General features: G+C 35.7%; 3 protein-coding genes across 3 annotated transcripts in view; 1 reads left to right on the top strand and 2 right to left on the bottom strand.

Annotated features, from left to right (window-relative positions):
- Positions 1-3,115, bottom strand: part of LOC140238247 (ATP-dependent RNA helicase dhx29-like) — a 33,782-nt gene extending 30,667 nt beyond the window's left edge. Inside the window, exons 1-2 of the mRNA XM_072318183.1 lie at positions 2,971-3,115; positions 1,025-1,101 (exon numbers count right to left, since the gene is read on the bottom strand). Coding sequence (XP_072174284.1) covers positions 1,025-1,101; positions 2,971-3,058 — 165 coding nt within the window. The 5' untranslated portion in view covers positions 3,059-3,115. The remainder of the gene's footprint in view (positions 1-1,024; positions 1,102-2,970) is intronic.
- A 3,844-nt stretch (positions 3,116-6,959) lies between these two features.
- LOC140237392 (apoptosis-enhancing nuclease-like) lies at positions 6,960-8,949 on the top strand. Its single transcript, XM_072317313.1, has 2 exons — positions 6,960-7,090; positions 7,830-8,949. The coding sequence occupies exons 1-2, from the start codon at positions 7,079-7,081 to the stop codon at positions 8,931-8,933; spliced, it is 1,116 nt and encodes a 371-aa protein (XP_072173414.1). The 5' UTR covers positions 6,960-7,078; the 3' UTR covers positions 8,934-8,949.
- Positions 8,950-15,251: 6,302 nt separating this feature from the next.
- On the bottom strand, positions 15,252-20,429 carry LOC140237649 (huntingtin-interacting protein K-like). The gene is made up of 4 exons (XM_072317577.1): positions 20,247-20,429; positions 19,602-19,657; positions 17,409-17,460; positions 15,252-16,532 (listed from the first exon to the last, which is right to left on the bottom strand). Exons 1-4 carry the CDS (start codon positions 20,382-20,384, stop codon positions 16,437-16,439), a joined length of 342 nt encoding a protein of 113 aa, XP_072173678.1. The 5' UTR covers positions 20,385-20,429; the 3' UTR covers positions 15,252-16,436.
- Between the last annotated feature and the right edge of the window lie 3,356 nt (positions 20,430-23,785).

Raw genomic sequence — 23,785 nt, 5'->3', positions numbered from 1 at the left:
GTCATCAGCATTGCAAATTGGTATTAAACAGATTGTGCAGTTTTGGTTTAGATGAGGATTCAGGTTTCCAGGTTTGTGAAATAACGAGAAACCTCTTATGAAATATGAAAAAGCATACAATATTGAGAGAAATTAAATGTTTGTTTGATGGCAATTTGTTCTGAAATGGCTGAGATATCCAAAACCAAGGTGGTCCTAATGAAAGATGGGACCAATCTTTCACTGGGGTCACTTTGTTTTACTTTGTTTTTGGATGTCTAAGCCATTTCAAAACCAATATTCATTGAATATACTTAAATGCCTCTTGGAATTGTATGCTCTTAAATATATAAATAAGTGGTTTCTAATTATCTTGCCAAAAGTTAAAAACTGAATCTCCCATTTCAACCAAAACAATACCATCCCTTTAAGGGTGAGTCCACACTGTGGAAGTGTGGTGTGAGGCAGCTAACTGTGGTTTGACTCTTTTCAAGATGCCTGGTTCCAGCTAGCTCCATGAACCCTGCCACATTTACTTGTAATAGGTGGGGTCAGAGGGTCTTCACTTCCCTGCTTCTCCTCGACAGAATACTCTCCCCCCCAAAAAAAAAACAAACAAAAAAACAAAAAAAAAAAACCAAACAAACAAAAAACAAACAAACACACACACAAACCAAACAACAAAGAAAACAAAACAAAACAAAACAAAACAAAATGAAAAAAAAACCAAAAAAACAAAACAAAAAAAAATCAAGAACACACTTTCTCCAGATTGTCTCTAAGTTCCAGAGACTACTTTAAAATGGACAATTTTTGCTGTGTGGAAATTTTCAAGCATTTTGCGTGACCAGAAACTAGCATGAAAATAAGAGCACGCAAATATTTGTGCTTATGATATGTAACACTACTGAATGATTTGATTACATGGAATCAAAAACACACAAAATTCATTATACCAAGGCGAGTGCAAAAATTACCAGTGCAAAAATTTCCACTTTCACAGCAGTATGGACAAAATTTTAAAATAAGATTGGATGTTTCTCACCTTTTGCACAGACTTATCACTTGAGTCTGCAGAGGCGGATGCACCTTTCCCAGACTCAAAGGCATACTTTTTGGGAACTGACAAAAAAGAAGAAGAAAAAATAGACATCCATGATCTCAAGAAATTACCCTGGTTATGATCTGTGTACATAGTGTTCAGTTTTATGTTACTACTATGCCTAGAATGGTGTCAGTACTAGGGAATTCAGCAATGATTTAGAGGATATGATTGAGGGCTTTAGTGGTGCTGCTATTGACCTGACCATCATGATGCCCTAAATTTCCTAATTGCTTTATTACAAACAAGGACTCTTCTTCTTCTTCTTCTTCTTCTTCTTCTTCTTCTTCTTCTGATTAAGTCTGCCTCCTTCAATAGATTGAAGATTCTTGCAGACTCTTCATGAGGAACAAATCATTGAGAAGGTTTCTTATTCTTCTTAGTAGTGTACTCTGCCTCCTTTAAATCTGATGGTGATGGTTGAATAAAATTAATTCTTCTCAAGCACAATGCAGAAAATTATTATTTCCATAAATGTATGTGACAGTGAAAAGAATGAACCAAAAGAGGCCCTGTCCCCCTCCTCCCCCAACCAAAGAAAAAAAAAAGAAAAAGAAAAAGAAGAAGAAATGACCATTATTTGGCAATACAAAAATCTTGTACTTGAAATCAATGATACACATCTGAAATGGCTGGAAAAAAAAGAATGACTGAAGAAGTACTTTACTACACATACATGCTACTTGTTCAAATCATTCATTTTGTCATGGCACTAAACATCTAGGGAGTAATCATTCACTTCATTCAATTTATTTCTAAACTCTCATTAAAAGAGCACAAAGCACAAATGGCATCCACTGTCTGAAGCACCGCACCACAAACCCTCATCCAGTTGCTGAACAGGCTTTGATGAGAAGCACCATAGAAGAAGTAAAATACATGTAATAAAGAACAAAGTGAAGACAATAACATTACATTAGGTGACAGCTAGTGTACATGTACAAGAAGAAAAAAAAAAACACACAATGGAGAGGAAGAGAAAAAAAAAGATATAAAAAAAAGGAAATTCTAAGAGAGAAAATGGAGGAGTCAGCAGAGGACACTGGCCTTTCTACGGCTGGACTTCCACTTGAGATTTTATGTGCATTGTATAATATAAGATACGCTTAAAAATGAGGGCAAGAAAGACAAATAAAAAAAATAAAAACAGGCAAACTATGAGTGAAAAATATGTAAAAAATACACATAGCAGACACCACATGAATGTTTGATTAGATTTCTGCAAAAAAAAAACTTCAATCATAATTATTCAACAGATATCTTTTATAAATAGGTAAACTGTGATCTGAGGAGAAAAGGAAGAAGAAAGAAAGAAAGAAAGAAAGAAAAAGATCAGTTTTTAGATTACCTCAATATGTTAATGGCATTATTTACCATTTGCAGATGAAACACAAATAGTTTTAAAATGTGACTTAGGGATAAAAACAACCAATGTAAAAATGGTCACAAAAACTCCACTTTCTGTGACGCAGATTCTCAATTTGAGTGACAATAAGGCTGTCCGTAATTCGACCACCAACTACATGGTGAAACCTATGTATTTTGTGCAAAGTCTAATTTTGGCAAGGGAGGTCAAACCTACACTGTGTAGTTTAGCCAATCAGAAAAACTTTTGGTAAATTTAATTGCCAAACAGAGAAAACTCTTTTATTTCAGTTCAGTTCAGATGATAAATGACGATGCCGACGATGAAAATCCACGACACCAGTAGGATCAATGACCGGAACAATGTGCTAAGAAACAAACAAACAAAATATCATGTCTCTGACATAAAGCTTTGCACGGGGTTTCCCCAGGAATCAATAATCAAAAGAATAGATCATCTACCCTATCTACGTGCCAGTACACGTTTCTCTTCACTGACACATTTATCGACATATGGGACTGACCTTTATTGTCCGCTCCGTTTCCACTAGCCTTCCCTGGGATGCTTTCCGTGCAAATGGGTCTACTTGATACCTTTTTCTTCTTTCCCATATTATATGCTTACAAGTCGACTTTCAAATTTTATCAATGTCGATGTAGAGTCCTACGACAGGTCCCACGGACAGCTAGCGCAAGGTACTATAACACTCGTCATACGCTTATGATGTTGTATGGAATACGGAGATTTTACACTTTTATGCAGGCTAGGCGCACTCGCGATCGCTCGCTCGCTGTGTATAACACCTAGGCCTACCTGTGTATGCGGCACGTGGATCTCCGATTGGGATCGCCCACAACCCAAAATGCAGCAATGTCAGTAGAACACCCCATCAGCGAAGTTTGAAGAAAATCGAACAATCTGTTCAAGATAAAGTTATGAATTTTCGCTGAATTTTCGGTACCCCCATCAGTTCGATCGTAATGATATAGGCCCTATAAAGAGAATGATTATGAAGAGAATTACGCAAAATTTCATTTTAGGTTTTTTTTTTTGTTTATTGAAAGTGCATGTTTTATTCCCTCTACTTGCTACTGTCGTCTAAAATGTTATTGTCTCTGCTATTTGAAAAGAGGTTAGTCCAGTGCTCTTCCATAATATTTTGAACGTTTTTTTCTTTATAATAGGATCGTTGTCTATACGTTGCGTCACAACATGTGGTTTTATTCTTATCCAGCGATAGTGGCACTCTAAAACTTTCAGAATTCATAGTTGTTCAACAAATTGTCTGATTTTCCTAAAGCTTCGAGATGTGTTCTATTACTATTGCTGCATTCCTTCAATCCGCATAGCGATAAGTGTCATACTCCTTCTAAGTTTTTGTTTTAGTTTGTTTGTTTGTTTTCTTTTTTTTCACATACATTCAACATTTTTTTTTTTTTGGTGGGGTAGGGGTGTAAAAAACATTAAATTTATTTAGAGAATTGTCACGGAGTTTGCATGTAGGCCTACATACATATCACTTTATACACATGTTATGCTTCATCTTACTTTGAACATTCTTTACATTTTGATTATCAAAGCCACTTTTTTTATTTCAGGTATATAGGCCATGATATATTTTTTTTTTATTATCTTTTCATTTTTGTAATGTTTTAGGCCCAATATATTTTCGTTTTGTTTCATAACAATCATGCACCTGTTTCTTTTCCAAAGGTCATGCATTTCACCATATTATCATGATACATTCCCGATATCCTTGCTTTGTCATTTTTCAAAACCTATTTCGTTTGTTTACCGTGATTATTACTTCCGCCACATAAGGAGGTTGTGTTTTTGTCGGCGTTTGTTTGTCTGTTTGTTTGTTTGTTTGTCTCGTTTGCGAAATAATTCAAAATGAACGGATCATGAAACTTAAACAAGCGGAATTTTTTTTTTTTTAATCTATAATGTCTTTATTGATTTCCATAACAGTTACATAACAGAAATAGATATATACGATCAGACATCACAGTATGCCATAGTAATACTGTAAAAAGGGAAAGTGAAAAAAAAAAGGGGGATGCGATGTTAAAAAATCAAAAGGGGGCTGGACACAGGTAACATTAAGGTAATTCAGGACAATATAAGCAATATGACCAACAAGGTCATGATAAAAAAAAAAGTTTGAGATGATAATGTTTCACAACATTCAAAACATCATACATAGAGAATAATATAATAGCTATAAAATACAGGGTAATTAGTGTAAAACCGAAAGGGCTTACAGATCAAATTTCCATTTTCTAACATGAGCAGGAAGGTTGTTTCTACATTTAGCAACATGATATTCAGTTTCTCTGATTGTTTTGAAAAATAGACTTAAAGGCTATGAAATTTGGAGAAATATTTCTAAATTTACATGTATAAATATAATATTTCAACACAAAAATGAAAAGGTTAAGTGTGTCACCAGGAATCCCAAACATTTTTTTTTTTTTTTTTTTGGGGGGGGGGGATAGCTCAAAGCCCTTATCATCTCTTTCATGGATTATATGGATTATATATCAGATGGGGAAAACTTTCTCACAATCACAAAAAAGATGAACCACTGTTTCATCGAATTTATATCACAAAAGCTGCAATTAGGGGAGTCTCTCCTTGTTATTTTATGCAAAAAGCCATTCAAGGCAATATTTTTATGCAAAATCTTAAAATAAAAAGAATGTTACGTTGAATCAATAATACACTGAAAGTTGGTCTAATGCATTTTCCCAATTTGTTAAATCAGGTATAGGCCTACATTTGTTTTATCTTCCCAATATTCATAGTGTTTATCTGGGGGACTTTTATCAATCAAAATATGGCATGAATATAACTGGGTATTTTCTTAATAATACTAATCATCTTGGCTAATAACCTGCCATGAACATCAAAAACCTGATCATTAAAATTTTTAAGCCATTCCTGGGGAATAAAATGATTCAGAAATTACATTTCCTTCTATCTAACTTAGAGATTCCATGTATAATCCCAAACTAAGTTCTTCAAAAAGTTTGTGCCCTGCATGGCAATGGGGGATTTAATAAGTCTGATAAAGTACGCACATACCTATCACGCCAGGAATCATAATAAAAATACCGCTTTGACAGGGAGTGAATGTGTCTATCATTGTACCACAAGAACTGGCAGGCAAAGAACTCTGAATATTTACAATAAAAAAAATATCATTCGCTGCCTCTTCTCTCTCTATAGGCCCCTATATATATATATATATATATATATATATATATATATATATATATATATATATATATATGATTATTTATATATTATTTATATATCATATCTATACATGTACCAGGTAAGCAAAGTTTCAGGTAACTGAGTATTCCCTAACTGACTGCAAGTTCAATTGTTTTCCAGTTACTGTATCAAAATTATCATCCAACATACATTTTACCCACGCAGGTCATCTTCTGGGTCAAGAGAAAAAAAAAATATAGGGATCAATCATTCGAAGACCACAATTTGAATAACCATTACACATTAAGTTTTATCAGTACTCTGTCTCTGTCTCCATTCCATGTAAATTCATAGAATATCTTATTCAACTCTTAAAAAAGAATAAAATGAAAAATAAAAAAAAAAAGATCACCGGGATCTTTATACACAGAACAGAGAAAAGGTATCGTAGTTGAGGTAAAACAAGAGATTTATATATTCTACTTATCAAGGAAAGATTTCTCATATGCAAACAGTTAATAGCAGATTATTAGATTTTGCGTGGTATATAGTCATCCTGAAAATTTTATCAATTTTTGAAGGATTTTTTTATCGTTTGGCAAATAGAGTCAATGAAATTAGAAGTTTGAAAAGCTGCTCATATTCATGTGCTAAATTTACTTGTAGCATTGTGGAGTAGGCCTAATAAAATCAATTGTACGACCCCCCCCCCCAAAAAAAAAAAAAAAATTTCAAAAGCTCCACTTTTTGTAAAAGACAATTTTTGTTTTTCGAGGGCTTTTTACCCTGGGGTCTATGTACTTAAGGAAGGTGTAAGGTTAGCTAGTCAGCAACTTTTTTAAATGCACTTATGCAGTTTTCAACTTAACGAACTTGTAAGTGACCAACACAGGTTTTATCACCAATTTTAACATAGATAGGGTTTTTTTTAAGCATGCTGAAAAAGTCACTTTTGTATGGCCCCATTTTAAGATATAAAATTCAAAAACTCCCTACCGTGGGAGGGGGGACACCCCCTCCCACACCCTCCCCCGCTCGGTCGCTCCGCTCCCTCGTAAAGGTAAAGATCCAAAAATTGTGATTACGACCCCCCCCCCCCCCGAAAAAAAATCCTGTATGTACACCCCTGGTAGGGTGGGGGTATTTTACGCAATTTAAAAAAAAAAAAAAAAAGCCGGCCATTTGTGTACGTGTGGGTGAGTGTGTGAATAAATGACTACACCGTACATCCACGCCACATGCCATATTTTTATTGTCAAGCGATATGCGATTACGACATCGGACGAAAAAAGGAGAATCAAGCGTGAGTCCTTCGTATTTGTCGGGCTAGATTCGATCTTGTACTCTGAAAGCCGACTAGCTAGAGTGTATAGACGACCATCACAAATGTAGAAGGTTGGCTAGATTTAATGGATGAAGAGGTGAGTAAATTCGTTTCGAGTATAGACTATGACTATATACTACTCAGATATGACTGCAAACCGTAAAAACGAAACGTGCAGAGACATGTGCGCAAATGCTAATGATTAGTCCCATTCGTTTCTTTTGATGTTGTACATATGACAATCAATCCATTGTGGAATGGGTAATTTACATGGGTGTCATCCATAGTGGAATGGGTAACATTCCATGTCATCAGCACTGTATTGCGTACATTTGTATCAAATGATAATCATGAACTGAACGACTTAAGGATATACAAACCCCCTGTCTAGCTGTAACATAAATGCATTGCTTGTACCCAAGAACGACGGGAAATTTCTTCTCTCTGGAAAAGTGATACATACAACTAACGGTATAACTATAAATGTTGAAAGGTTGTAGACGTCTCTAAGCTAGGGTAGGCCTATGTGTTTTTTTTTCTTTTCATTCTGACACTAATAGTGACCACATGGTGACAGTCACTATCACAGATCAGCTGAGTTAGTGTGGTTACATTCATTGAATTGCACACTCAGCCGCCACTTGCAGAATTGTCTTACTTTTGTACACATGTTGGAATTTGTGATACACTACAGTTGTACAGGACACACGTATTATAAAGTAATCTAGAGTTTTACCTTTAATCAAATCATTAAACTGCGAAAGCCCATTTGGGTTTGCTGTAAAATAAATGTATGCCATTTGTACTTATACATCCTTCTAATTCTGTCCCTCCAGGTTGACATGCCCACTGTAAGTAAGGAAGTGGACAAGGGGGAGAGATCAGCTGGTGGGACTAAAAGGAGTGCACCATGTGAGTTCTCTGAGGGGCAGATCAAATTGACGCCGACAATATTGGGTCACAAGTCACCACGCCGTTCACAGAAGAGGAAGATGCCCAGGAGGATCTTACGGCTCCTGGAGAGCAGTAAGAGACTTCACTTTCAGAGCGTGAGTCTCAGCAAAAAGCGTCAGATGTGTATCACGCAGGTAATGCCGACAATACGGCACCCAGTGAGGAATAGAGAACTACCAGCAAATGGTATAGCATCTCGGTGTGATATTGAAGGAGAACTAACCAAACAAAGTAATGCTCCTAAGGGTGACAAGCTTTCTGAACATCCAGATGTCAACAGTGTGGCACACAGAGTATTCTTTGAAGGGTCGGTGAGTGCCAAGGCTGATGAGGGTGGCTCTCATCAAACCGATGTTCGAGAAGATGCGAGTGGACCATCGCAAGTGAAAAGTAGTGCAGAGCGACAAATTGTTGCCATTGACTGTGAGATGGTCGGGGTTGGACCTAAAGGGCGAGTGAGTGCTCTGGCTAGGTGCAGTGTTGTTGACTATCATGGCAAAACGATCTATGATCAGTATGTCAAACCCGATGTGCCAGTCACCGATTACAGGACCAGGTGGAGTGGCATTAGGCCCAGCAATATGCGAGAGGCGCTGTCGTTTGCAGAGTCCAGGGACCAGGTGAAAAACATTCTCAAGGATAAGATCATCGTCGGCCATGCTATCATCAATGATCTCCGCGTGCTGAACCTGCATCATCCACCAGAGAACATCAGGGATACGAGTAGATGCCGTGCTCTGGTAGAGCTCCTTGACAAGATGGGTGTTTCAACTCAGTCTACTGGTCTGAAAGCACTGGCAAAGCATCTGCTGCATATGGAGATACAAAAAGGGGAGCACTCCTCAGTGGAGGATGCAAAAGCCACCATGAAACTATATCGACTCGTAGAACAGACATGGGAGGAAGAGAGGGCATCAAACTTTCCAGATCAGGCTTTCAGGACTTCCTTCCTAGATGATCATTTCTGGCCAGATGATTTGTTTTAATCAAACACCTTAAAGGACAAGTTCACCTTCATAGACGTGTGGGTTGAGTGAATGCAGCAATATTAGTAGAACACATCAGTGAGAGTTTGAGCAAAATCGGACAATCTGTTAAAAAGTTATGAATTTTTAAAGTTTCTGCTCAGTCACGGCTGGATGAAAAGACTACTATAGCTTGTGATGTCACATGAGTACAACGATATAAAGAAAGAATAAAGAAAATTCAACATATTTCCATTTTTCTCGCATAACAAAAGAACACTCGACTTCTCTCTTTCAGAAGGCAGGGGGAATAATATTACCCTTAACATACGTCAGTTGCAAGTCGAAGAAATGTGCACTTTATTCAAAAAGTAAAGTTTTGTGAAATTCTCTTTTTATTTTCCTTATATAGTTGTACGCATGTGACATCATACACTGTAGTAGTCTTCTCTTCCAGCAGTGACTGCACAGATACTTAAAATATTTGTAACTTTTGAACTGATTGTCCAATTTTCCTCAAACTTTCACTGATGTGTTCTACTAATATTGCTGCATTCTCTCAATCCTTATGTATAATTATGAAGGTGGACTTGTCCTTTAACAAACCAGTGGCGAGAGAGAGAAAGAAGCAAATCCCTGATGACACACAACATACATTTGTAGGTGATCATTGTGTACTGTAAAGTACACAAAAAAAGGTTCAATGACAGTGTACCAGTGTGGGGGGAAACTTATTTCCATTTAAAGTATCTGGTAAACTTTTGTCTATTCAGGCATGCTGTTTTCATAAAGTGAATCAAGTGATTTGGAGAACATTTTTGGTCACAATTACTGCAACACGACAATAAGGCCAAAAAAAAAAATTGTTGCATTGGCGTAACATGAGATTTTCAAATAGGGTCGTTCGGGCGGATTTTTTTTTTTTTTTTTTTTTTTTTTTTTTTTGCTACCTGCATTTTACGTGTAAAACTCGTGCTCAGCTCAGTAAACAGTTACAACTGCTGCACCGAATGTGCTGTGTTCATCTATTCTACAAATCATTTATGAGGCCGATATTACTGGAATTATACCCCTTCACAGAATTTAAAGATGTTGAAATCCCTATCCTGAATGTTTTCACTTCGTATTTTACTATTTTGACTTAGATAAGATAGATGCAAATTGACCCATATGTATGATCTTTTCATCGCACACGGCGATCTCTATTACAGTCCCACATATACAGATTCGTGTAAGTTCTCCACACAAGAAACCTATGGCAAAACTGTGCACAATACATCGCAGTCTGAATGCTACGTATACACTGAATAAATCTTGTTAGAGTACGTGTCCTTGTTGGAAACAGATGACGTACTGATCAAGGAAGGCTTATGCGAGGCGCTAGATCTCTCCCTCGTACATCCGATATCCCCAGAGCCGTTTCCACTTCCGGGTTTGTGCGATCGCGATCGCAATCAACAAGATATTTGATATCGATAGCAAAAAAATAATAAAAAAACATGGGGTCGGCGGAATTTTTAGGGTCGGGCGGGTTACGCCAATGCAACAATTTTTTTTTTTTTTGCCTAAGGGCATTAGTTGTTCTGGTACTTTGTACGTATACTTGTTATGTCTGTTCATCTGCTGAAGCAGGAACAATGTTTTCAAGTCTACAGTATTTGATGATACTTGTAATTTGCAGAGCAACATTTAGTCCCAAAGTGTTAAAAAATAAATGATTCATGTAAGCAGTGAAGATACATTTTGTAGTGTCTTGATTCTTGTATCAAGAAGTCTTCATTTTAGGCTAATTTTGGTGAATGGGAATTTTACAGTTTTTTAAGATAATATAAAGTTTTGGTACCTCAAAAGTAACACTGTGAGATTTACTCGCCCCAAAGTGCTCTCATGTCTTGGTAATCATGCAATTAACTGCGACCAGCAGCCCCGTACGCATAGTGTAATGAGGCTGTGCATTGTAGCATTCAGGATCGTGACAGACTAGTATCGCGGGTAAATATCAACTTAAAATCCAAAAATTTCTTCAATTTGAAGACTTACCAGTTAAGTTGAAGTATTCAAAACAGGCTTCGGGCAACGTTTGGTTCTGCCATAGTCCCTTTCTGTTTGAATTGATGACTGAATGTGACTCAGTCGAGAGGACCTTGATAGAGCTACACTGAATTGATGGCCAGCGCATGCGCACACAGACATCTTATCCGTTCATGGATTTGAAATTTGTGCGCATGTGATGTGTGCGCATGCGCTGGCCGTAGTATTCAGTGTAGCTCTCCCAAGGTCCTCTCGACCGAGTCACATTCAGTCATCAATTGGAACAGAAAGGGACTATTGGCAGAACCAAATGTTGCCCGAAGCCTGTTTTCAATACTTCAACTTAACTGATAAGTCTTCAAATTGAAGAAATTTTTGGATTTTAAGTTGATATTTACCCGCGATACTAGTCTGTCGTGATTCTGAATGCTACAATGCAAAGCCCCATTTAGCTATGCGTATGGGGCTGCTGGTCGCAATTATCATGCAATAATGGTTTCGTACAATACGTGTACTACTGAGTACCTTGCTGTACCGCGACGAGTCAAACTAACAGCTCTGGTACGAAACCATTATTGCATGATTACTAAGACATGAGAGCACTTTGGGGTGAGTAAGTCTCACAGTGTTAGTTATATGAAAGGTACTTTAACCTGAAACACAAACTAAGACAAGGAAATTCAGGGAAACTTTTGAGGTACCAAAACTTTGTATGTTTATCTTTAATGACTTATTTTCAGACATTTTACTAACATACTGTATTACACTTCATGCACACGTTCTTCCAACTGACAAAGCAAAAGTGCACCAAGGAATGTTTTACTGTACAATGTATTATGCTATGGCTTATATTCTTTTATGGCAACTGATGGTAGTGATTTTCCAATACATTTTCTTCACAGAAATCCTTCAACTTACTTTGTGAATTTGCCTAAGAGTTATTTATTTGAAGCCATTTTATATGATGTTTTCTGTTTGTATGGATATGTGCCTCAAAGTGTTCCCTACAAATGAGATTTCCAAGAATGGTGGTCGCATGAAGATAAGCTTGAACCCTATCACATTCTTTTCAATGGTTTGTATTTGTTTTAAAGAACATACAAAGAGCTTGATGTAGTGGTCATCAGCATTTTAAGGACTTCAGTTTTCGTCTTTGTCCAGAGGTGACTTTAAACTGCTGATGGGTTGACTCCAAATGTGGTCGTAGCAAGTTGAAAACAAAAATACAAATTGTTGCTGGCTTTTGGTTTATTGAACATATTGTGTATGCAAGCAGCAAGCTATTTTCAAAAGATACATTGCGCAGTATGCTGAGATTGAGAGATACAGTATATACTTATTACAAATCTGCACATATCAAGCCATAACGTGATCACTGACAAAGCCCCCCAATTGCACAGTTACAATTGTATGTATCAAAGCAGATATAAAATGAGGCAGACTTTCATGTCAAATGTGTTCAAGTGAAGTACTCTTCACGCTGGCTATCGGAGCTCATCTGCCATTATGAATGACCCTAATCATCAATATTGAATGACTCAGATTTAATCTTCAGATGTCGCACATACATTTGTAGTGTAGTACTGGTACTTCGTAGTGCAGTCTGTATCAGATTTATTCTAACAAGCCACAAGGGTGTAACATTGATAGGATCTTGTATCCAAGGCCATAATTTGAATTATTTGCAGATCTATACAAAATTGTAATCCATATATAGACTGGTCCGTCACAAAGCAAACTACGTAGATGCATACATTTGTACAATGTACTGGCATTCTGTTGTCTTTTATTTACAGGCCTGCATTGATTCATCTTGCCTACAGTTGTAGGAAATGATTTGATAGTATGCTGGAAAAAGAGAGCATGAAGGAGGAAGTTTGAGCTTACAAAAAAAGCTTAGTTTGTAACATTACCCCTTAGTACAGTACAAATGTATGTCAGCAGCCACAAATTAAGTGTTCAAAATTTGAATACAATGTATCAACATGACCTTTGAACCATCCTACATCCATAAACAAAATGCATTTATTAGAAGTTCTAAATTAATACATGTACTTACTTGTCTGGGGCTGATTTGTTTATTATTCTTTCAAATTATTTTTAATGACAGATGTGCATCTATTCCTGATGAGGAAACTTTCTGCTGCACAACAAATAGGTCCTTTTAGTCACTGTTCATTTCAAAGTCCCGTGTAGCTCTGGCAATAGAGTACATACACTTGTACACGTACATAGTACACTGTATGTCACCTTGTGACCTGTGATAGCACTATGCTCTCTTATTGATGATACAAACATATTTCCAATATTATATCAAGATGAATTTGTAGTTCAATTGATTTGGATTACTGCACAAACATTTGGTTTGTCACATACATTTTGTACATGTATAATTGCTTTATTTTCAGCTTATGCTATTGAATTTAATTGCTTGGGCAAGTCAAAATCAGTGCAAATCACAGTATATGTATCGTATAATCTTTGAAAACAATATACACTATGTATTATCAAAAAATATCCGAGGTATAAATTATATGCTGCATACATACCATAGTGTAATGTAGTATGTACATGTATGTATGTATGTATGTATATATATATATATATATATATATATATATATATATATATATATATATATATATATATATATATATATATATATATATATATATATATATATATATATATATATATATATATATATATATATATATAGATATTTATATATGAATGGAATAAATGTGCCTATATGATCCATCTTTCCATCTCCAATAACATGTCTTCATGTTACACTTTATTTTACTGAGCTGTGGTTGAGTGAAAAGTACTGTGTAGGCACATGCACACACATGTATGTCTGATTACCATAATTTGTGGAGTTAAAGAGAAAATCAACCCCCAAATATATAAGCTTAAAAAAAAAGAGAAAAATATTCCCCAACAGAATGAAACAAAAATGTTCAAAATCAGATAAGAAATAAGGATGATATGACATTCTGAAATTTCATTTTTTTTTTTACATTTCTTGACCAGTCCTGATGAAAATTCAAATCAGCAAGTTGACAATGTCATGCTCTCATTTTTTCTTTATAAATTTCATATACAGTTATGACAAAAACTATAAATATAAAACTTGTCTTAAAGACCACCCCCCAAAAAAAGAACAAATGTTAACTCTGATATATCTTGGTATGGGAAAATGCTTTTTATACTTGTATATCACAGCTGTATTTTCCCCCAAATTTCATGTATAACATACAAGTACATGAAAACTTGTGAGGGTATGACATCAACTCGCTCATTTGAATATTCAGGACTGGTCAAGAAACGTTTTTTGAAAAAAAAATGTGAAATTTCAAAATGTATCTTATTTCTAATCTGATTTTTGTCATTTTTTAATCATTTTGTAGGGAATATTTTTCTTTTGAATTTCTGTTGAAGTTTATTCATTTTTGGGTTGGATTTCTTCTTTAATAGTACAGTGAAGCATTCATACCAGTATGTAGGCATCAAAATCCCCTTTATGGTGTAGAATTCATATGCACGCAAACACACACACACACACACACGCACACACACACATACACACAAGATGCTACATGTACAAACATGGCACCAAATTGTTTTCAGCACTGTAGAGGATGACTAACCTTCAGCAGAATATTTTGATCTAAAAAAATGACAGTATGTGTTCTGTACATTGAATGATATGTAATCAGGGACATTTGCTGCACCTGATTTCAGAGCTACATGACCAAGAATGCCATTTTTTAGTTGTAAATGTAACATCGTTGATGTGATAGGATATCAGCCACATACATATACACTGTATACTGCACAGGATGTTCAAACAACAATGTCAAAGCTGTCTTGATGGCCGTGTGCTGATGTGGATACCACTGCTCAGTATTTAAATTAGCAGTCTGCAGGATAAAGTCTTCTAAAAACCACCCCAAAACATGAACATGATTTTGTTTTTCACACTTGGTGTTTCTGTACATTTCTTATTTTTGTAGGTACATGACTATTGTGTCACCAGTTGTATGTCGTAAATCATTTTAGAGACTTTTTTTTTCCATGATGGCCAAGTGGAAAAGGTATAATGCATTTTGTTTATGAGATTTCTAGCAATGTGACATAATTCTTTTCCTTTCATCTTGCTCTGTTTATACCTATATTCATATGTATCATTAATCTTGCATTTCTTGCTACATACACACAACTATATAACTATACACAGCTCAGTCACTGTAAAAACACGTGGTTGGGCTAGTATACAACATACAATCCTTCATTTGTAATTAACCCCCACCATGCGTTTCAAGTCCACAACCTACAACTTTGTACATCCGCATACAAGATTCCTTGTCGGTGTATATACATTCATTTATTATCTTCAAAGAAATACAAAAAGGGCTGGCACATCATGTCAACTAAATCTATTCACTGTACAGGCATACAATGAAATTGGCACACCCACAAAGTGATCATACACACAGCATTCACACATCTTACATGTGATCTTACATGTACAGTGCAATTTCATTTCTAAACTTTGGGGTGAAGAGTGGGATGAAGAGAGATTTGTACAAACAGGGTTGGTTTTTAGTTTATTTAATTTTGTTTTATTTATTTATTTTTATTTTTTTTTTTGTTCAAGGGGGATAGGGTAAGCATACAACAAGTTGCTAAATTTAAATTAACATACAACTTGTACTTGGTCATGTACTTTTAAACAGGAAATCTATAAATACTGAACTTTAACTCAGTGTACACTGAGGACTACTTTGGACAGAAGAACAAAATGGGAAAAAAATGCCAAAATATCTTAAAATAAGACAGATAACTACTGACATTTAAAATCATCACATCTGATTGTTCAATGTAACCAGGGAGGTATGAAGAGACAGGGAGCTTCCCACCTCCCTGATGTAACGCTTTAAGAAACCTACACTAATCATTCAGAGTTCTAATAGTCTTTGCATGGTCTCTTATAGTCTTCTCTGTATTTGTGTGTAACACAGGAACTTCAAAATAACATCTTTCTTCTTTTAAATTACATCTAATCTCCATGAGTACAATTTGTAATGTTACAAATCATACCCTCTATTTTCTGTAATAGTCTTTTATGCATCATATCTTTAATTTTTGTCTCGACCATTCAGTCAAATTGTGTCATGAATTTGTATACCATGTTCAAGGCATTGTGTCAAAATTATCCCTATACATTCAGATGATCTCCATTCTCCTGCCATCCCAATCTCCTCATTAACAATGAACTGAAGTTGGGGACTATTTGTGCAGCCACTGCGACTTTGACTATCCTTGTACAACATTGGTGTAGTATTCCTTGGAAGTACAAGGCATCAAGCTGTGACTAGTCTTCAGTTCCACACTCAATGCAGCTACCAGCTGGATGGTAGTGGGTGAGTTGGTGTGACACAGCAAAATGTGATAGTTCGGGCATTCGAGTTTCAGCAACTTTTCTCTTCAGTTGACCAGCTGCAGCAGGGCTTGTACAACATCCCCTTTGTTTTCACGTAAACTCCTTTCCGCCTCCGATCGAGATATTTCCATTTCTTGAATCTGTCCATCACAAAGGAAGAAAAATTTGAAACTTTACTGTATATGCATTAACTAACAAGCACATACACATGTATTATACATTGTATATGTAATAGCTTATAGTTGCAGTATAATCACACACACGTGCATCACACACTCTGGTTTTTCATTTCAAGTCTTTCTTACATGATCTGCCCTTCAAATGATTCACTTTTAACCTGCTGTAGCTCCTTAATATGCATTCAATTGGCAAAACATTGTCTCTCACTGTTCCTCACACAAGAAATGTGGGAACACTGAGCATGTAGTGATAAAGTATCTTAGGACCAACATCTATAACTTGTCTGTCTTTTTACTTGTTCAATTTATCTTTAACATTTAATATACATACATATATATATATATATATATATATATATATATATATATATATATATATGTATATTAAATGTTAAAGTTAAAATGTTAAATGTTAAAATAATAATTCATGGAACTCAAGCCAATAGAGCTTGGCAAATTACAAAACATAAATGGAATAAAAAGTCTGTCACAATGACAGCAAATCTGCAGCACTGTTTTGTTTTGAGTAGGAACATCAATATGGTATCAACAACATGTACTTCAGCCACATGTGCTTGATGACATAGCATTACTGTATGTGATTTCCATTCTGCTTTTATCATACAAATAGTAATCAGTCTCATACAATGAAGCAAGGGGTTTCAAATGAAATGTCTCATTCGCTAGTCCTGGAGAGAGAGAGAAAAAAAAATAGGCTTACAAACTTGATTAAAAACAAAGCATCAAGATGGACGGAGTCAGACCGTAATTGTTAGTTCTTTTTCTTATTAAAGTTTCCTTAGCATCTCATTGTTCAAGATCATAACATCAACTTACTATTAAATCAACATCTGTTTTCTTGATGGTGACTTTAGCCAGTTCTCTTTCCCTGCATAAAGACATCAAAGTCAAATGAACACACATGTATCATCAAATCTTGGAAGCTTTCTCTTTTCTTGGAACAACAATATAGCACATCCAGTGAGTAAATATAATATCTGCTTAAAGGTCCAGTTTACCTTTGGGAACAGTGATTTAAAAATACATGTATTCCAACATATGACATTTATATGTGTAGGTCAGTTCTGCCACAAAACATCCTATCATATAAAACTTTTGCAATACAGTGCACTCCCGTTATAACGAACACGGTTATAACGAAATTTCGTTATAACGAAGTACATGTAAATCTTCTGGTCCCAAAATTATCACCATTAAAGTCTATGGTAAAAAAATTCGTTTATAACGAGTTATAGCGAAATTTCCGTTATAACGAAGTCTTTTCCGAGCGCCACAGACAAAGAAAAACAAAAGAAATGTGCTCCAACGAAATGCGAATTGCTTTCGAAAATTCGTAGCGGAACAAGCATTTATAGCTTCTCTGCATGGGTGAACGCTTCACACCACTGTGTGTTCGCTCTTTGTGTCACTTACAGTTTCTGAGGGAAACTTGCGTTTATTATTGTGATACAATTATCCCATCACATTTCACATAGCTTTCCAGTGTATGATAAGTATTCAGCAAACAGAATATATGTGGTTTTCTTGTTTTCGTTATATATTGTATTTGTTCGGTTATAACGAAATTTCGTTATAACGAAAGAAAACTGCCGGTCCCGAGCATTTCGTTATAACGGGAGTGCACTGTAAATCCTAAAATATAAGGAGATATACAGGTATGTATTTTCTTCAATAAACCATTTCTGTAGACAGTTTAGTCTGGAAACATTTTTATCATAACTATTGTTTATGTTTTGCATATTTAATAATACATGTACTGAACATCGATTTTACAGATTCAAATTTTTACAGTGGTTGTTTCTATCCCTAACTCACATTTTAGAACTATTTTAAAGCACTAATGCTGGGTTTTTGTTTCATCTGCAAAATGCCTTTTTGTTTTATGGACAACCATCATTAATATTCAAAGTAAAAAAAAAAAAATGATACGAAGGCAGTTCGGTTTACTTACAGTATTAAACTTTTATTACAAAAAGAGTCTTATTATAAGTAATTTAAAACACAATTTCATGCCAATAACGATGTATAATATGCATGTAACCACACATGTACATAATAATGTAATGTTCAATAAATTCTAGTGCATTTACACACCAGAAATACTGTTGTACTTGTACCTGTGACAATTGATGGAAATGGCAAAATACTGTAAAAAATGGAGGCATTGTACATCATAGCTTTTATTTGAAAAGGTTGTGTACACGGTAGTGTACAATGCATGATCTTTAATTTCAGTTCATTTTCATTTCAAATGACATTTACTTCCAATTCTCCATTCGTAAAAAAAAAAAAAAAAGGAAGAAAGTTTAGCCTAAGACGAGGAATTTACTGTGAAACTAGAAATCTAGAACTTTTGCTTGCATTTTTCATTTCATGAATCTTGGCTCCTTGCAAAATTTGTGAAAATTTCACACAGGTGAAAATTTCAGGTTTTACAGCAAATCCACTTGTCACAATATCACAATCTGCCACATATTTTCCTCTCCCTACTAACCAGTCTGGTAAATTTGGACCAAGACTGAATATGTCTTGATCCTAAACGATTAAAAAATCAGTAACTGTAAATACACAAACTGAATTAAAACAAAATAACATTAAGGCAAACTTTCTGTTACTTTAACAACAACAACAACAACAACAAAAACAACAACAAATCAAGAACCCCCCACAAAAAAAAAAAAAAATATATATATATATATATTCTATTAACATTTCATAAGTACATTTTGATTCATCTTGAAGAGAGAATAAAGTGCATACTGGTATTCCCGACAAGACTTCAGAGTCTTACAGGCAAGCAGGAGAAATGATTCTGCACATTATTGGACCCTATGCTCATGGTATCACACATTGCCACCAAAACTTTCTGTTTGAAATTTCATGAATAATTACAGCCATGGCTCACTTTAAAATACAAGCACATAAGTACAATTCGCTAAATACTCTACTCTTTAGTTACCAACAACGCACAAACATGACTTTATATCCAAAGTCTCAAATGGATCATACCTTTCTGCTCTTGCTGTCTGCTCCTTTGTTCTTTCTCCACCTAATGCTGCTAGAGCCTGTGTGATATGTAGGAGAGAAAACGAAGAAGGAACAAGAAGTTTGTGATTTGGAAAGTTTGCATTAATTGGACCACTAAATATTTACAGCCATGCTCTACGCACCTTGACAGAGACGGCCAAATTCTGGTAAATGATCTTTACACACGGGAATTTAGTCCATGCATCACAATTATTAGAGGACAGCAATCTATATCTATTTTCTCAGGATAGTTATGTAATGCACATTCAGCCATTTAGCCAAGGATAGAGTGAGGCTTAGTCTAGACTCTAAGCTATCTACATGAATAACGAGTTGTCTCAGAGTCAGATCATGCACAAAAATCACAACTCACTGCACTGCCATCACCAGCAGCAGTACATGTAAAATTAAAAAGACTTAAAAAATACAATTAGCATATTCGGGCAACATGTGATATCCCAATATATCGTTACCTTTGGTACAAGTAGACATCATCAATAGACGACCTACACCTACATACACGCTTACAACTTGATGCAATGCAGCACATTATGGAACAACGTGCTACACAAATACACACACATGGGACTATTCCCTTTATCGGCTAGGGTGTAGCTCTGTACTTACCGTGCTCATATCTTGTCCTGATATGACATTTTCTTCCGCGTAATCTGTAACTTTTTCAAGATCAGCAGCGATCAAGGCATGCTCTTTAGTTTTAGGTGCCGATGAACCGGCATCCTTTTCAACTTCGTCTGTTTCCATTCTGATTCTTGCGAGGCTGAAACCAGCGCCGTTCGGGGAAGAACACGTGTAAACATTCGTATCGTGTGCATTTAATTGTTTTATTACGAGTTTGTATAAAGACTGTGACTATTGAGGGCGCATTGAGGCGTTTACCAGAGCGAGATCTATCAACCCGCTCTGGCTTTTTACCAAAGAGATTTTTCTCACTGGGGAAAATCTCTTTGGCTTTTACGTACTTGGTATTCACGCTACATACTACCAGTATACGACTCTTTTTTACTTACAGTACTCTGTATTATATATAAAAAAAATAAAATAAAAATAATACATTTAAATGTACACGTGTCTGTTGTCCATACAACGAAAATCGACCACCTTTGTGGCCAATGCTGCCGCTTCGTTGACATTAGCAATGCTTAAACATTTTGGATAATGAATAGGTACCTGTAAGGAATTAGGCAGGGACGGAGAATTGGGATAAATTCTATTAAAGGACTTTTAATTCTACGTGTATCAAAATTATATACTTAAGTTGCCATTGTCAATATCCATTTAAAAAAGATGAAGATGCAGAGTAAACTAAACATAAAGAAAGGGAGTTGTGTCAAATACAGCTAAAGGCAACGTAGCAACACATTGAAAAAATAGTAAAGAACACAAGTTGCCCACACAGGCACACACGCAAAAACCTCTAACAAACTTGTAATATAAATCATACTTGATAGCTAAATCATAAATCGTATTATCTTCCACATTAATTGTGAAACTGTAAGATATTTCGAAATACACCAAATGATTCATTCAGGAACATAAAATGGGCTCAAAGAAAATTCTAATCTACCTTCCATGAGTAACTGAACAAGTTAATTTGATTAGCATAACAAATCACTTGTAGGCCTAAATGACTAAGTTTCAGAATCGCTATTGGGTTGTCGGTATTTTCAAATCGTACACTTTTGTAACCAATAATAGGGTTATAATAATAATTAGTATTAAAGTGATATCTATGATCACTAGCAGATAGTTTTGTTTTATCTTGAAAGGTCACAGATTTGGACACATCCCGAAAACTCACAGTCTTAATGCAGGTATATCTATATACACTGTTGGAATTGCCGGAGGTGGCGTTTTCCCCCAAAGTTCCCCCCAATGACGTTGTAATACCGGCATAGGGGCCCGTAAACAGCCCCCACCCCCACCTTCACACACACATACACATGTTTTTGGATCTTTAAAAAATCGAGCAAAAATAAAAGAGGAAAGTAATCAGTGAAAAGGATTCACAGCACCCGTCCGAAGGTTTCGTCCTTAGACCCCCCAATACCGCGTAGCGCCGCTAATACCAGTAGCCATCGCAGAGCTCCGTCTTCATGAAATTGTTAAGTTGAAGAGCGCCATCTGTAATCAGTGTCAAGATACGCGTTGTGTGACGACAATGCTTCATTTTGCTTCTCTTTTTCAGATGTAGTTCAATTAGGGCACAATCATGCCCTTAAACCGCATTTGCCTTTCGTAATTTCCATTTTCCAGACAATGATAATTCAATTTAAACAGAAATTCCTTCACTTTACCCCTAATCTAACAATATATACTGCTTCACAGTGTACACCTTCGTATCTATCTATTATTTCTCCCTCGAGTTAATTGTAAATTCTACATAGTTTCTTGCATCCACAATATTTATCATGAAAATGGTTATTGCTTCTCAGTTTCGTTTCGTTAAGAGTCTTCAATATAACACTTTGCTCTTTATGTGTGTGCTTTTCTTAATATTGATAGTTGACAATAAATGTTCTAACTTAACTCAGTTCGAATCGTAAGACAGTCGAGAGCAATGAAAATTAAGTTCCACACTTGCAACTCACCTCTGACGTACAGAATAGCTGATGGTGTTGAGAAGTTTTAGTATTAATAGCGCCATCTGCGCCAAGCATGTGCCGTGGCGATTTGCGTTCATGAAGAAGGCACGGCAGTTTGGTATTCTTACAAACCAAGGATTATTTGATTATTCTAAAACTACACAAGGAAATAATTATCAGAGGATCATTATAGTCACCTTCTTGCAACGCAGTCGTCTGTTTGGCGCACATTATCATACACTATCTCTCGTCCTTTATTTCTCTCTCTCTTTTTCAATCAATTAAACTTAATTCGAAGATGGTTGGGTTGTCTTTTTTAAATTAAAATCGTGTAAGGCAGTGAGGTATTTCTAAGGAATGCATTTCTAATTTCGTCGAAAAGCAGTTATATTTCTGGTACACGTAATATAATTCCCATCATAATCCATATCTGAAGGGCTTGCTTCTAAAAGGCGCTAAATCCATCTTTTTATTTTTTTCAATGGAATTAGCGCCTTTTGGTTGGAAGCTCTTCTGTCTTTTCTATTTCCACGCCTCTCACTTTGTCGTCCTCTAGATGCCAGAATTTACCTTTCATTTCTTTTTCTCTTTTTCTTTCTCTCTCTTTTCCACACTTTCATTCTTTCTGGGAATGTGGAATATCTTTAATATCACAGCTCTCGTTTAAAACAGGTTAGTGATTTCTGTCAAAGATATTCCTAATCCTTTTCTTCTAGCGCGCAGCTTTTGAAATAATGATGATAAAAAAAGCAATCTGAAAATCTTCTGAGTGTGTGCAATTTTTTGAAGCGATAGTGATGGCTTTAAAGATTAGAGATTTGTGCCTAGAGGCATGCTTTTCCACCATCAGTAAATTCTCTTGGAGAGATTCTCCTTGACCTTTATGGCGACAGCTCCATGATAAATTCGCTTTATGAGAACAATTCTTTAAAGTGTGATTTTGTTTGGTGTTGTAAGATTAAATCCATAATCTATTCTCATCCTCTAAATACACTATACAGTTTGCATCTCGTTTTAACCTGTCATGCCTTGTGCCGTCCTTTCAAGTCGGTCCGAGTGCAAAGAGTTATCTTCCTATATCAATTCTATACTGTTATGCTGCGAAGTAGCATGACAGTTTATGCTAATACTAATATTTGTAGCATGTTCTTCCTACATACACAGTCTGTGCGAGTGTCGCTCTGGCGGCAGAGGCGGATTGAGAGGGAGATCGAGTCTCACACATGCGCCCGGGACTATTTAGCGTTACCTCATTGCGGGTACCATGAAATCAAGTGAAACTGGGCTCCACCATATCAAATTTAGCTAATCACACAAGGAGGAACAAATTTTACGGAAGAATTGAGAGAGTTTTATTACAATCACATATACATCATGATAAAGCTGGAAGAGTTCCAAGTTACACGTTTTCGCGAAGTGGTGTTATCCGTCATGACGCGGTAATGTCGTCCCATCAGTTTTACACTAGGTACGAATGCAAAATGAATTTGTGGTTGATTTGTTTTGCTTGAATTCACAGTTGATAAATTTCAATCAAAAGAGAACTGATTTCAATATTTT

The sequence above is a fragment of the Diadema setosum genome, chromosome 14, assembly GCF_964275005.1.
Source record: "Diadema setosum chromosome 14, eeDiaSeto1, whole genome shotgun sequence".
Taxonomy (NCBI): Eukaryota; Metazoa; Echinodermata; class Echinoidea; order Diadematoida; family Diadematidae; genus Diadema; species Diadema setosum.
This window is presented reverse-complemented; position numbering and strand designations above follow the sequence as displayed.